Genomic DNA, 15823 nt, shown 5'->3' on the forward strand with positions numbered 1-15823 from the left:
GAAACTTAGCATCTTTTAGCCTTCACAAGTGCATCAATATCAGGTGTCAAATCGTTAGTAGCAGCCAATTTCAGAATGTCATTTAAGTGGTGAGTGGCCGTCAGTGTGCCCTCCAGTGGGAAAAAAAAAATAGAAACAACAGTTAGTTTTATTGAAAAATAGCACTGGATGTGTTTTCTATCCCTCTGATGGGCCGGTTTGGCCCTTGGGCTGTATGTTTGACACCACTGTCCTAATGTATCAACTTTGCTGTTGATTTTAGATGGAGGGCAAAGGGAGTCTGACTCGGAGGAGAAGGAGCCAAAGCAAAGGATCGTCTCTTCTCCTTCTGTCTCCAGGAAGATCCCTGTGTCTCATGGCATGAGCCCATCAACGCTCATTGTAAGTTCAAGGAGAGCTCATTTAGACCTACGGTATGTTTTTTTGGATTATTTAATAGACATTACAGTGTCATGGTACTGTACTTAACACGCTCCCTCAGGCTCAGATCAAAAAGAGAGCAGAAGGACGACAGGAGACTGCAGAAGACCAGGAAAGTCCAAATGATGAAGTGGTGCCATCTTCCTCCCAGCTGCCTCGGCTTCCCCGCTCTCCTGCCCAGCTTGCTGGAGCCGCACGAGTACTTCCACCCATAGGTGCCACAGATGGAGGGTAACAGCAGCAGAAAACAAAAGATTAGTGCTGTGCAAATAAGTTTTTTTTTTTCTCACAAAATGTTCCTTTGTTTCTCAGTGCGGTCTCTCCGGCTTGGCTGACAGAGTTGAAGTCCAAGAAGCGTATCAGTCAACATGAAGGGGAATGGTAGCTGAGCAGCATGTGGCAGGTCAGGACTAAATTAAATACTATATATATATATATATATATATATATATATATATATATATATATATATATCCTGGACACTCAATATCAGTTATATTTATTATCATTACTAAGGGCTGAAATACATATTGCTGTGTTGTTTTCTGCCTTCCACTATATGTACAAAGGTATTGGGACACCTGTCCTTGAACAGACTATGCACCAGTACAGTGGACGCCCACATACCCATGGATGCACATATTCGCAGGTTTTCTTTTTTCCCCAAGCACCCTCCTTTCCACAACCCCTCCAGTGGGGGGAACCAACCCTTATTGGTGGCATGTCCTCAATTATTCAAGCATTTCTGGCGGTCTAAAAAATATAAGGTTAGCCCTAATAGGTTGCCAAAACGCTTCATTTTAGTTTAAAATGGCTTATTTTAACCAGGATCCCTCGCCGTATCATGGCTGTTGTCGGTTTTGCACGGTCTTGGTGCTGTAAAATGCATCAATTCACGCTGGCTGAGAACATTAGCCGCTGGTTAGCTGCTAGCAATCCTCTGCCACGATGTGATGAATTAATCTTGCACAACTTTCTCCCATTCAATCTGCCGCGGTCGCCCTCTTGAACATCCATGTAACTCTTTAGGCACAGCCAACGGACGCCTCGTTCCGTGATGATAATCATCTCGGGGAGAAGGCTATGTTCACCCGTGATTCATAATAAACTACAGGACTTGGAAGCTACTGTACAAGTGCGCAAATGTGCTTGTGCATCGAGTCAAAATGGGGGCTGTAAAACAAAGGCAGTAAATATGGCAGGGCAGCATCTTGCCGTAGTCATTAAACATTCTGATTCAGCGTTCATTTTTTGTCGTTGTTTTGCCTAACAATACACCAAGGTCACGATTCGACTTTTTTTTGGGTGGGGTAAAAAAAAAACAAGATTCTGATAGCTAAAACTGGACTATTTATTTTGAAAACACAATTATACATAGTTGTAGGACTGCACAATTAATCGAATTTTAATCATGATCGCGATTTTGGCTGCAACGATGAAATGAGCCTTTATTTTTATTTTTTTTTAAATGCGGGCACTGCTGCATATGGAAATATTGAAGTTTATTGAGAATCAGAGTCAAACTGAACAAAGTTTCTAGAGGGGAGAGAGAAACGAAGACAAAAGACAAAGCACTAATTGTAAACAGGATGAGAAAAGTAAGTCATTGTATTATCTACAACAATGAATCATTAAATATGAGTGTTGCATGGGGCTATAGTGCTACACCCTGTGAGGGAAGGACAGGACAAGATAGAACAGGACAAGGATAGGAGAAGAAGCATGCAGGACAAGGGTCGTGAACCCGGCTGTACAACTGAAGTGTAGCATTAATTATGTAAATTATAAAAGTCTATAGGATGCGGGTATGGGTGAGGGGATACACAATCAATTCGCATATTCATGAGTTATATGTCGCAATAAGTGAGTGGCCCCACACCCAGTGAAAAAGTCCCAGGGGTGTGTGCCTGCGGACACATGCAAGTGAATTGACACTGTTTTACATGCACAAAGACTGACATAAGTGTCCTGTAATTGCTGTGCCGGCACCGCGGAGGCTGAAGACCCCACCCAATCAATCGAAGGCCGGGAGCGTTTCCAGGGGTCCACCGAGAGCAGCCCGGTGGACGGGACACGTCCCACACCGAGGGACCCAGGGCGGTCCGCAGGGACCCCCACAGCTACCTTGGCCACCTTGGGGCAGTGTGTTGCGATGTATGCATCGAGCTACACATTTGCAGTAAGCTTTAAAAAAAAAAAAAAAAAAGTAGAAAGTCACAATAAAACTTTCAACTATTTCTGTTGCATGTTTAGTTTTACAGTAAACTACAACTGTGGTGTCATTGTCATGGAATTCCCCCCCGCCCCCAAAATGGCATCATATCGGGTGTCAATTATTTGCAGATTTCCGCTATTTGTTGTTGGGCTTTGTCCCTATCCCCACTGTACCCCCACTGTACTCACAAAATGTTTTTTCTCTTTCCGGTGAAATTTCAGGATTAACCTAAAATGCACTACAACCTTTTCAGGTGAACTTAATTTCACCTACTCTAACCCTTTGAATGAACATGTCCAACTGTTTATTATTTCCGTACTTTTTGCACAAATCGTTGTTTCTAACAAGGAGCTGAATGGCAAAATTTACGGCAGGCGTTTGATCAAGAGTTGACCCTTTCTGTGACTCCTCCAATCTCTCTATATCTTTGTCAACTTGTTGATGATGCTCTGTGACACGCAAGGCTCAGTTGAATTGAACCAGGATATATATTGATCCATTCATGGATCAAACACCTGCTTTTAATTTTGAGGTTCCGCCCATTGTTAGAGAGCATCAGGTTGTGCAAAAAGTACTGAATCATTGAGCAATTGGATATGCGCATTCAAAGGTTTACAGAAGGTCATTTTAGTTTACCTGTAAAGGTTATAGTGCATTTTAGGTTCACCCTGAAATTTCACACAAAAGCGAAATATCCCAAACTTTTTGTGAGTAGTGTATGCAACTGGTACAATTGGGGCCAGGCAAGTTTTTGTCAGAGAAAACTATTAGGGCTAAACTGCTCTGCAACTGCAAAACCAGGTACTGTTTCTCGTACCAGGTTCGCCAGGGTTCCCAGCATACTGAGTCAATACAATACCTGGTCACTTATGGATCGAGCAGTTTCGCCATCTCGTCATTGTAATATTTGAAGATAAACTGGTAGAAAGTACAATAAAAAAAACACAGTACATTCTAACCTTACCCTGTTGAGGCAGTATTTTACTCCACAGTTTCTACTTTGCTGCATCCGTCTGTTTTTTTGCTGCACTCTGTCTCCTCTTGAATAAAATCGTTCTTCTGACTGCAACATGTAAAACGTAAATAAAAGCAGAATACCATGACATGCAAACCCTTTTCATTCTGTATTCAATTAAATAAATTACAAAGGCAAGATATTTAATGTTGAAACTGATCAACTTTGTTTTTTTGGCAAATATTCACTCCTTTTTAATTTAATGTGTGGAACATGTTCCAAAAAAGTTGTGACAGTGGCATGTTTACCACTGTGTTACCTTTCCCTTTAAGGGCATTCAATAAGTGTTTGGGAACTGAGGACTCTAATTGTTGAAGCTTTGTAGGTGGAATTCTTTCCCATTCTTGCTTGATGTACAACTTCAGTTGCTCAACAGTCCGGGGTCTCCGTTGTTGTATTTGCACTGATAACAATCTATGATTTCCAAAAACAATTGGAAGTGTGGCCTCATCAGACCCCAGCACACTTTTCCACTTTGCGTCAGACCATCTCAGATGAGGTGAATAGTCTGAGAGAAGCCAGCAGCAATTCTGGGTGTTGTTGACACATGGCTTTCGCTTTGCATGGTAGAATTTTTATATTGCATTTATAGATGATGATGATGATGCCAGTTTTTAATGCAGTGCCATCTGAGGGATGTGAAGGTCACGGGCATTCAATGTTGGATTTTGGCCTTGCTGCTTATGTGCAGAGATTTCTCCAGATTTTCTGAATCTTCTTGATATTCTGGACCATAGATGATGAAATCCCTAAATTTCTCGCAATTATACACTGAGAAACGTTCTTAAACTGTTCGACTAGTTGCTCAGGCAGTTGTTCACAAAGTGGTGAACCTCGCCCCATCGTTGCTTGTGAACAACTGAGCCTTTCGGGGATGCTTCTTTTATACCCTATCATGACACTAACCGGTTTCCAATTAATCTGTTCACCTGCGGAATGTTCCAAACAGGTGTTGTTGGTTGGTTTTTTTTAGTATTCCTTAACGTTCCCAGTCTTTCCCTTTTTCTGGCTTTTTTGGAACGTGTTGCAGGCATCAAATTAGAAATGAGAGAATATTTGTAACAACAAAAACAATAACAATTGTCAGTTTGAACATTAAATATGTATCTTGTCTTTGTAGTGTATTCAAATGAATATGTTGAAAAGGATTTGGAAAGCATTGTATTTTGTTTTTATTTAAGTTTTAAACAACATCTTTACAAAAGAATCTCATTCTCCTCAACTGTTGTTGTTTGTTAGCGTGTTTGCTACTCATGTATCTGTTTAAATCAACTACCACTGATCTGCCCTGGTACTATTCAGTGGAAAAGCAGCAGAAGGGTTTCTCGGGCAACCCATTATTGGTTGAAGGTGTCTACTACTGCTTTAGTATACAGTGTATACTTTATGGTCAATTTAGTCGTCACCCCTTTCATTCTTGGAGTTGTCCCTTTGGTCCTCACTTCCAGTTTAGTTATCTAATCCATTTTTCAACGTTCAGGATATTTTCTATATGTCTAAAAAATAAACTGTAATCAATGTATATGAACCATAGTAAATCAATGTCTTCTCTGGACTGTGTTCCCTGTAGGAGCCACCATGCTATCGTGCAGAATCCATCCATGACAGATGTTTGTGCCAAGAGGCACCTCACCAAGGTCTATATTTTGCACTTTGAGTGCCTGATTTGTACATTTGAACCAGATCTGAAATATGCAAAATGGTATTCAGGCTTTTCAGGCAGAATACATGAGTCATTGAAAACTTTGTCTTGTAAATAATTTGCCAAGGCTTTGTGACATTTTATGCTATTGCCAAGTACATGTTTAAACTCATACTGTCAACTAGTGATCATCAACATAATGCAGAGAAAGACATACATTTACTATTTTTTCACTTTGTTCTTTGTTGTTGCTGTTTGTCAATTATTATTGACCAGGTCTGATGCCAATGGGCTGTTTTGAAGCCAATTTATAGTCACTCATGGCTCACCCCTTGTCTTTAGTTGAACATAAAATGATCTCTTTAAAGTAAATCTTCTTTACACTTTAAGAAATATGGTTATGTACACACCGTATGTATCTCTATGCAATAGAAATGATCAGACAATCAGTTTTCCTCCTTTCAAAATACAATAAAGTCATCCAAATGCCTCATTATAACATAAGCAAGTATGCAGGAAATCTAGGAATGCTTTTATGCTAGCGCACTGTGTGAATGCTTTTAAGAGCCTTTGTTTTCTAATGAATAAAATGACCACCAGTCATTAATTTGCAATGTGTTGCAATTTATTAAAAGCTTTTCTACAGTATGAAATGTATTTGAGTGCATGTGGCTGTTTATGCAAAAACACACACATGATGATGTCAACTGATTAAATTAAACCTTGTGAAAGAAGTTGGCATTGTAAGAGAAGCAGCACACCAGGTTAAGAGCCCGAAGGAGACAGGTATAAAGCAAGGAAGCTGGGTGGGGTCCATAATGGTGAGTGAGACTGATCTCAGCTCATTCTCCTGGCTGGTTGGCAATCAGAGCATGTGCATGGTCAGGATAGCAGCACGGGCCGAGCTGGGCAGCATTTGCCAGGGACAGAGGGCAAGCTTATTGAGAAGCAGTGTGATGGACACAATGGGTGCGACAGACTTGCTGCATCAACAGGGTTTTTGCTGCTGTGGCCAGAAATAAACCATAAATACCCCCCTGGCCTCCACGAACTGCTCACCAGACCACCACACCCTCACACTAAGACAGGCTGACAAGAAAGACAAGAACAAGGGGAAGACGGGGAGATTGGCTTGTACCAGGTGCACTGACAAAAGCCATCCAGGTAAAAATAAATAAATATGACCAAGGGCACTAGCAAAATGTTCTTACTTTCTCACTAGTTCTGTCTTATCTGCATCAGAATGCTTGCTTCAAAACACAGTATGTACTATTAATGTGTAATTTTGAACTACTAAGCTGCAACATTATGACCACTTTTAACAACCTAATGAGAGCCAAGGCATGAGCTGTATCAAAAATGGTGCCTTTAGAAAAGGTCTTCACTCAGAATAATAAGCATGCAGTATTGTTAAATTACTACCTCTTGGACTGTGTTTAAAAAAAAAAAGTCTCCAAAGGCAGAATTTTTTAAAGTTCTTACGTTGGAACTCGTTAGCTTGAGCAGCAGGCCCAAATGTTGCAGACAGTGGTGTATGTTCATGTAGAAACAGCACCACTGTTTAGCTAAATTTAGATCCTCAAAATGAATCAATAGTGTAATATAACATATAATACTTGTTATTGTCACTTCCCTGTACAATGCAATGAAATGAGTTGATGCAAAAATAATATATGTGAATTGAGCCTGGTAGGCTACAATAGTTGAGGTGTGTAAGTTGTACTGTTTGGTCTATAATATTTTTAAAGACACCTCAAATGTTAAATTGTATAGCACCAAACTAAGGAACATGACAGATCAACAAGAAAGCCCGGATCAGTTCCCTGCAGAGAAGGGCCAAGGAGGAGCTGGAGCCTCATATAAGGTATCTCAAGGACACAAACGTGAGTAAATATGAATGACCAAAAGGGACCTGGTCATTCCTGTTAATACTTGTGTTATAGTTGGCAGTTTTTGAGTTTGAGAACTTCCGTGGAAAGAAAGTGGCATTGTCTGGCGAATGTAAAGATGTACTGGAGAGGACACAGAAAGTTGGCTCCATCATTGTGGAATCTGGACCGTGAGTGATTCTGTGTGTCTCCATTGAATAATTAAAGACACCCAAAAACCCATAGATGAATGTCTTAAGTATTTTCTCTCTCCTGTTTCAGATGGATTGGTTTTGAGCATCCAAGCTTTGCAGGGGAGAAGTTTGTATTGGAGAAGGGGGAGTATCCCCGCTGGAGCACCTGGACCAACTGCCAGAGTCACTACTGTTTGAGCTCTTTCAGGCCCCTAAAAGTGGTCTGTATTCATAATGACCATTATTATCGCAAGATCAACAAATTCAACAGGAAATACAAGTGTGCGTCTCTCTACAGGACAATGCAGATCACAAACTGCACCTGTTTGAGAATGCAGGTTTTGAGGGCAGGAAAATGGAGATTGTTGACGATGATGTTCCCAGTCTGTGGGCTTATGGTTTCCAGGATCGTGTGGCCAGTGCTAAGGCCATCAACGGCACGTAAGATACAATCTCCTGCCTTTTCGATATCATCTGCATGGTTAAAATGCTACTGCGATAGTTTGGTTTATTGTTTGAGAGCTGTTATTCAGTCCACTGTACTTTTCCTCCTAAGATGGGTGGGCTACGTGTACCCGGGCTACAGGGGACGCCAGTATGTGTTTGAGCATGGAGACTTTAAGCACTGGAATGATTGGGGAGCCACTGCGCCTCAGATCCAGTCTGTCCGACGTGTGAGGGACATGCAGTGGCACAAGAGGGGGTGCTTCATTGCCCCTACACCTACTCCTAATCCCAACCCTAACCCCACTCCCAACCCCAATCCTATTCCTAACCCTACTCCCATCCCCAAACCATCTCCAAATCCCAAATCACAAACCCAGCCTTTAACCTAATGCCATACGTCCAGTATCTTACAGCTCCTGGGACAAGCCTAGGCCTACTTGCCCACTGTTATATGACAATAACTAATTACTGGCATCTACAAGGATGAAACATGCATATGTGATTACAAATAAAGTTATTTTTCCCCTTGATTTTTGATTGACTGCATGATATAGCATGTCGTTTATCATGGACAATATGATCAACTGCAGTCAGTGTTTCCGGCCTTTGAGCCAAACCACACATTTTACATTAGTAAAATCTCACGGCACACCATCAAACAAAAACAGCACAACAATTGGATACACTGGTCAATTATGTACCTTTTGCAATCTAAAAGAATAGCATTTAATTGTTCTGCCTGTCACTACACTATGCATACATAGATGGTTAAACAAAGATAGATTACGCATAGGAAATAAATCTTTCGGGCAAATTAAATTAACATAATTTCCCGCCGCATACCTGATGGTCTCTCACAGCACACAAATATATAGAGGGAGAGAGAGAGTCTATATACATACATACATATACATTATATAATATATATACATAAATACAGGACCTAAAATAAGTATTGAACACGTCACCATTTTTCTCACTAAATATACTTCCAAAGGTGCTATTGACCTGAAAATTTCTCCAGATGTTGGGAACAACCCAAGTAATCGATACATACAACGAAAGTAGAACAAATAAGTTCAGAAATGAAGTTGTGCGTAATAGTGTGCAATGACACAGGGAAAAAGTATTGAACATGCCAATTGGTATTTATTTAATACTTTGTACAAAAGCCTTTGTTTGCAATGGCAGCTTCAAGATGCCTCCTGTATGGAGAAACTGGTCACATGCATTACTCTGGTTTGATTTTAGCCCATTCCTCCACACAAGCAGTCTTCAAATCTTGAAGGTTCCGTGGGCTTCTTTTATGGACCTTGAGTTTCAGTTCTTTGCATAGATTTTCGATTGGATTCAAGTCAGGTGATTGGCCTGGCCATTCTAGCAACTTTATTTATTTTTTCTTTGAAACCAATTGAGAGTTTCCTTGCCAGTATGTTTTAGATCATTATCGTGCTAAAAGTCCACCTTCGTTTCATTTTCATCATCCTTGTGGATGGTGGCAGATTTTTGTCAAGAATGTCTCGGTACATTCACCCTTCCTTCAATAATGTGAAGTTTACCAGTACAATTTTCTGAAAAGCAGCCCCACACCATCATGTTCCCACCTCCAAACTTCACTGATGGTATGGTGTTTTTAGGGTGATGTGCAGTGCAATTTCTTCTCCAAACGTGGTGTGGATTATGGAATCCAAACAGTTCAATTTTGCTCTAATCCGACCAGACTATATTCTCCCAGTATTTAACTGTCTGTCCAAATATTGTTCAGCAAACTTTAAATGAGCTTTGGCATGTTTTTTTTTTCCATTGATGGGGTTTTGCATGGTGAGGGTGCATATTGTCCTTGTGACAACAGTACCTGTTAATTCCAGGTCTTTCGAAGCTCACCACAGGTGGTCCTTGGCTCTTGGACAACTCTTCTGATTATTCTTTGCACTCCTCTGTCAGAAATCTTGTGAGGAGCACCTGATCGAGGCAAATTTATGGTGGTATGATTGGCTTTCCACTTACGTATTATGGCCCCAACTGTGATCACTGGAACGTTCAGAAGCTTAAATATGCGCCTGTAACCAATACCATCGTTATGTTTTGCAACAATTAGTTCGCAATGGTTTTGAGACAGTTCTCTGCTCTTACCCATCATGAGATGTGTCTTGACTCACACCTTGGCAATGAGACCTTTTTGTACGCCATCAATTAGGACTGAACCATCTGATGTTTATTTGCAATGACTAGGGGCTGGATTGCTGTTTTATTATTGATAGATTATAGGTGTTGTCTTGGCTTTCCATGCCTTTTTTGCACCTCCCTTTCTTCATATGTTCAATACTTTTTCCTGTGTCATTTCACATTTTTACACACAACTTAATTTATGATCTTATTTGTTCTACTTTCCTTGTATGTGTGGATTACTTGGGTTGTTCCAAACATCTGGTGAAAATTTCAGGTCAATAGCACCTTTGGAAGTATATTTAGTGAGAAAAATAGTGACGTTAAATACCTATTTCAGCCGCTGTATACAGTGGGTACGGAAAGTATTCAGACCCCCTTAAAATTTTCACTCTTTGTTATATTGCAGCCATGAGCTAAAATCATTTAATTTCATTTGTTTCCTCATTAATGTACACACAGCACCCCATTTTGACAGAAAAAAATGTAATTGTTGAAAATTTTGCAGATTTATTAAAAAAGAAAAACTCACACAGCCATAAGTATTCAGACCCTTTGCTGTGACACTCATATATTTAACTCTGGTCCTGTCCATTTCTTCTGATCATCCTTGAGATGGTTCTACACCTTCATTGGAGTCCAACTGTGTTTCATTATACTGATTGGACTTGATTAGGAAAGCCACACACCTGTCTATAGAAGACCTTACAGCTCACAGTCCATGTCAGAGCAAATGAGAATCATGAGGTCAAAAGAACTGCCTGAAGAGCTCAGAGACAGAATTGTGGCAAGGCACAGATCTGGCCAAGGTTACAAAAAAATTCTGCTGCACTTAAGGTTCCTAAGAGCACAGTGGCCTCCATAATCCTTAAATGGAAGATGTTTGGGAAGACCAGAACCCTTCCAAGAGCTGGCCGTCTGGCCAAACTGAGCAATTGGGGTCGAAGAGCCTTGGTGAGAGAGGTCCCAGATTATCGCGCTACTAGTCACTTTAAACTGCATACACTCCTTGAAATCTCGGCGCCCTTTGCACAATGGTCATTGCACCGGACTATTGCAATATTAGTCATTCAAACTGCTCCAAGTGCTAGAGGACTCTGCATCTTTTTGTATTGTCAAAAAATAAAATAAAAATTGTACCGGCATTACCAGATAACTAGCAACCCTTTATTGCTCAGTGACTGTTTTTATCAATGTCTTTATGTCTCAAAAGTGTTCTCTGTCAATTGACTGTTGTCGTACTAGAGCGGCTCCAACTACCAGAGACAAATTCCGTGTGTTTTTTGGACATACTTGGCAAATAAAGATTATTCTTATTATTATGATTATTAATTATTATTATCATTAATTATTATAATTGATTAAGTGCAACACTATATTTCAATCAAAATCATATATTTAAGTACAGTGGTGAATTTAAAAAAGGAAAATAAAAACTATGTAGTTATTATATATATATATATATATATATATATATATATATATATACATATATGTATATATATATATTTATATACGTATATATATATGTATATATATATATGTATATATATATATGTATATATATATATATATATATATGTATATATATATATGTATATATATATCCATCCATCCATTTTCTGAGCCGCTTCTCCTCACTAGGGTCGCGGGCGTGCTGGAGCCTATCCCAGCCGTCATTGGGCAGGAGGCGGGGTACACCTTGAACTGGTTGCCAGCCAATCGCAGGGCACATAGGAACAAACAACCATTCGCACTCACAGTCATGCCTACGGGCAATTTAGAGTCTCCAATTAATGCATGTTTTTGGGATGTGGGAGGAAACCGGAGTGCCCGGAGAAAACCCACGCAGGCACGGGGAGAACATGCAAACTCCACACAGGCGGGGCCGGGGATTGAACCCGGGTCCTCAGAACTGTGAGGCTGACGCTCTAACCAGTCGGCCACCGTGCCGCCTATATATATATGTATATATATATATATATATATATATATGTATATATATATGTATATATATATATATATATATATATGTATATATATATGTATATATATATATATATGTATATATATATGTATATATATATGTATGTATATATATATGTATGTATATATATATGTATATATATATATATGTATATATATATATATGTATGTATATATATATGTATGTATATATATATGTATATATATATATATATGTATATATATATGTATATATATATATATATGTATATATATATATATGTATGTATATATATGTATGTATATATATGTATGTATATATATATGTATGTATATATATATGTATATATATGTATATATATATATATATGTATGTATATATATGTATGTATATACATGTATATATATATATGTATATGTATATATATATGTATGTATATATATATGTATATATATATATATATATGTATATATATATATATATATGTATATATATATATATGTATGTATATATATGTATGTATATACATGTATATATATATATATATGTATATGTATATATATATATATATGTATATATATATATATATATATGTATATGTATATATATATATGTATATATATGTATATGTATATGTATATATATGTATATATATATATATATATATATATATATATATATATATATATATGTATATATATATATGTATGTATGTATGTGTGTATATATATGTATATATATATATATATATGATGACCGAACGTCAGTTTGTTACTTAATCTTTACACTGTGAGACGAAAGGAAAAGTCTATGTGATTGGTTAAAAATATGAGCACAGCCCACAAACACTGATCTAACCAATCACATGCCGTCTCATCGAAGCAGGAGGGGATCGCGCAAAATTTGAAAGTTGACCGGAAGCGGTGATGGAAACAACGGGCCGTTTTATATTTTAAAGTTTCTTTGTAATTTATTCGAAAGGCGGACTACCTGCATGGAAGTAGCGTAAGTAGTCCCAAGCTTTGAGTTTGATGTATGTGGGTGTAAATGGTGACGAAAGTCATCCTCATTTTTAGGTAGCAAACAAACGCGTTAGCCCATTTAGACTAGACTTAGCATGCTATGTTTACATCATTCGCTACCCCTCGTTTATCTACTTTTATGCTCTACTACGGTGTAGTTAATTAGCCTAAACGTCACATTTAACCATAGACCTCGTCTCTGTGTGTGATTCGATCAGGTTCTATTGTTAAGAATGTTGAAGTTCACATACGTGAGCCAGGGAAGCCTGAAAACACGGCCGACCTCCTCGGACCCAATCACAATTCGCAGCTCGAAACTCAACCAGCTGTTTCAGGTACACGTCGTCTGCCCCCAACCCGAACTACCCAAATACCCTAACTGCCCAGAAAATATGAATATGCACAAAAACAATCGACTGCCATGAGGTAACGTCCCTTTTCTCTTTTTGTATTCCTCAGGGTCGAGTTAGCCTGAGTGGGCAGCAGGGAGGATGCTCCTTGGGTCGGGAGGAGTTTGTGGACTCTCTATTGTTACTGTACCAAGAGTGTAAATCCCCCGAGCTCATGAAAATACACCATGTGGCCAACTTTGTCAACAAATGTAAGCATGTTACACATTAAGCATGTTTTGTCATCCTGTATTTGCAGTGACGGGCCATGCATTTGTTTCCTGGGCCTTTCGTGGAGACTTACCCGACTTAATCCATCTCCTACCCATATCACGTCGCAGTTGTCGAAACCATCAGTACTATATAAAAATGCAACATAACAGCATCCGACTGTGCTGTGCATCATGTACATCATCTGGAGCCGTTCAGAATCAATATTTATCCAATAACATGACACAAACCTGCAAAATTTAAATAAAATGACTCATACTCACCAGAAATGCAGATTTTTAAAAGTTAATGTGTGCAGACCACTACTGGTGTGTTTTGCTCGTCAAAATTGGTTGAATCAAGTGCCACTCTGACCATCCAATCAAAGGATGGAAAAATGCTGACGGCATTAAGGCCTGTGAGGATGAATTTGGAATCTAATGATTGGTTAAAGAAACAGTGCCATTGCTGGTATCGTTTAAGTTACATCGGCTAGCACCACTAATTCTAGAGGCCCCAGGTCCTGGGCAGGTTAGACTGACATTGGCAGCACATGGCGGAAATCTGATTGGACAAAAAAAACTATCATCCATATGCCCATTCCGGTTGGCCAATGTGGCAAAAACCTTGAACCACACTTCGCCAGTCCTTGTCACTGGGAAGCCGATAAGCTTGCAACGACGTGGACCCAATTAAAACTATCTACTCATCAGTCAGGACTTGGGCTGAAGGATTTTGGAAAATACTCTAATTGCAAGATTGTTTTCATTTTTTTAAAGTAAATATTGCGATTTCGAATTGGCATGCAATTTTTGTGGGAAGTTTATCTTCAGCATGAGTCATTAAACAAAAGAAAAAGAAAAATTCTATAGTATGACCAACACAACATTGGATATAGCCAACAAATAAACAATTCTTTCCTGTAGGTCGGCCCTAAATGTTATGTTATGAGTAAAACATCTTTATTTTACTATTGAATTGTAAAAGGGAAAAACATTCCATGAAATTGACTTGATTAAACTTCTTGCCTTGTAAAAATGTAATACTGTATAATGATGGTCTTGCCAGTAGCTGTAGCACTGCTGTCAGCCGAGTATAGAGATAAAGAAAAAACTTTTCATGACCAAGATTTTATTATAAAAGCGGTTGAAATGGTAAACTATGTTAAATGTTGATTAATGTTCTTATTAATTACAGTAAACGTGTTGATGATTTACTTGTTAGTCAATAATCCTCAAGAGGGATTTTAAGGACTTTTTCTAGCTTGGCAAATAGGACAGGTTTCTCAATTTCAAACTTTTTAGTTGAAGATATGTATTTTCTAAATCTTTGTTGGCAAATATTAGTTGGCTAACTTAAGCTGTCAGATAATTGTAACAGATTTCGAAAGCAGGAAGTGGTCTAAGTTACATAACTCACATTTTGCCAAAACTGAACTAAATTTAATGTTGATATTGGGGGGGAATGGCATGACAACCAAAGTGGGATCATGCATTGATGAAGAAGGCAGCTACTGTAGCTAGCTGTGAGAACTAATGGGAATGAATTTCAGGACACATTTCAAACATACGTTCTGGTACTGTGCTTCAGTTAGGGCCCACTTGGCATCGGGTCTTCTCTTCCCCGACGCGCCGCTCCCAGGAGCAGGGAAACCCTGTGAGCCTGTCTGCTTAGTGAGCAGCGGCTGGACGGCGGCTCTCCCGAGTCCACACTCGGTGATGAATTTAAGCATTTTGTGAAGCGGGGGTAAAACTAAACCACTAACACCGGTAACACACAGCGTGGGCAATATTCGCTTCACCTCATCCTGTTTCAATTAGCCATTGGAAACAGTGCAGCCGAGAAAAATCCTCTGAAATCAATAGACTAGACTGTTGGGAAGAAATTAACACAATTATATTTTAAAAATATTAGAATTTACTTTGGAAATGTAGGTCAGTACTTCTGTTAGTGTTTTGGCCAGCAGAGAAGGCCTTGCTGGCCCGAACCACCCACCGCTGTGTATTTTGTACAATGTGTACTATACAGGGCAGTACCGCGGACTTAGCACGTGTGTCTCCCAGTTCTGAGGTCTGGGGTTTGAATCTTAGTTCCAGCCATCTTATGTGGAGTTTGCATGTTCAGCCTGTGCTTGTGTGCATTTTCTCTGAGTACTCCAGCTTCTTCCCACAATTCCCAAAACACGCACGTTAGGTAGATTAGTCGAATATGCTAAATTCTCCAAACTGTCAGTATCAATGGTTCTTTGTCTGTTCTTGCCCTGTACTTG

General features: G+C 39.0%; 3 protein-coding genes across 12 annotated transcripts in view; all 3 read left to right on the forward strand.

Annotated features, from left to right (window-relative positions):
- The window catches only part of tnks1bp1 (tankyrase 1 binding protein 1), a 28737-nt gene extending 22792 nt beyond the window's left edge, over positions 1–5945 (forward strand). The window contains exons 7-10 of the mRNA XM_061784154.1: positions 263–381; positions 482–651; positions 733–823; positions 5221–5945. Of these exons, the coding sequence (XP_061640138.1) occupies positions 263–381; positions 482–651; positions 733–805 (362 nt within the window). The 3' untranslated portion in view covers positions 806–823; positions 5221–5945. The remainder of the gene's footprint in view (positions 1–262; positions 382–481; positions 652–732; positions 824–5220) is intronic.
- A 360-nt stretch (positions 5946–6305) lies between these two features.
- LOC133483238 (beta-crystallin B3-like) lies at positions 6306–8331 on the forward strand. The gene is made up of 6 exons (XM_061784155.1): positions 6306–6456; positions 7066–7156; positions 7236–7351; positions 7443–7575; positions 7653–7795; positions 7911–8331. The coding sequence occupies exons 2-6, from the start codon at positions 7082–7084 to the stop codon at positions 8188–8190; spliced, it is 747 nt and encodes a 248-aa protein (XP_061640139.1). The 5' UTR covers positions 6306–6456; positions 7066–7081; the 3' UTR covers positions 8191–8331.
- A 4480-nt stretch (positions 8332–12811) lies between these two features.
- The window catches only part of cita (citron rho-interacting serine/threonine kinase a), a 64829-nt gene continuing 61817 nt past the window's right edge, over positions 12812–15823 (forward strand). For all 10 annotated transcript variants that reach the window (XM_061785569.1, XM_061785572.1, XM_061785571.1 and 7 more), the window contains exons 1-3: positions 12812–12938; positions 13174–13290; positions 13415–13556. In XM_061785569.1, coding sequence (XP_061641553.1) covers positions 13189–13290; positions 13415–13556 — 244 coding nt within the window. In that variant the 5' untranslated portion in view covers positions 12812–12938; positions 13174–13188. The remainder of the gene's footprint in view (positions 12939–13173; positions 13291–13414; positions 13557–15823) is intronic.

The sequence above is a fragment of the Phyllopteryx taeniolatus genome, chromosome 9, assembly GCF_024500385.1.
Source record: "Phyllopteryx taeniolatus isolate TA_2022b chromosome 9, UOR_Ptae_1.2, whole genome shotgun sequence".
In the NCBI taxonomy this organism is placed as follows: domain Eukaryota; kingdom Metazoa; phylum Chordata; class Actinopteri; order Syngnathiformes; family Syngnathidae; genus Phyllopteryx; species Phyllopteryx taeniolatus.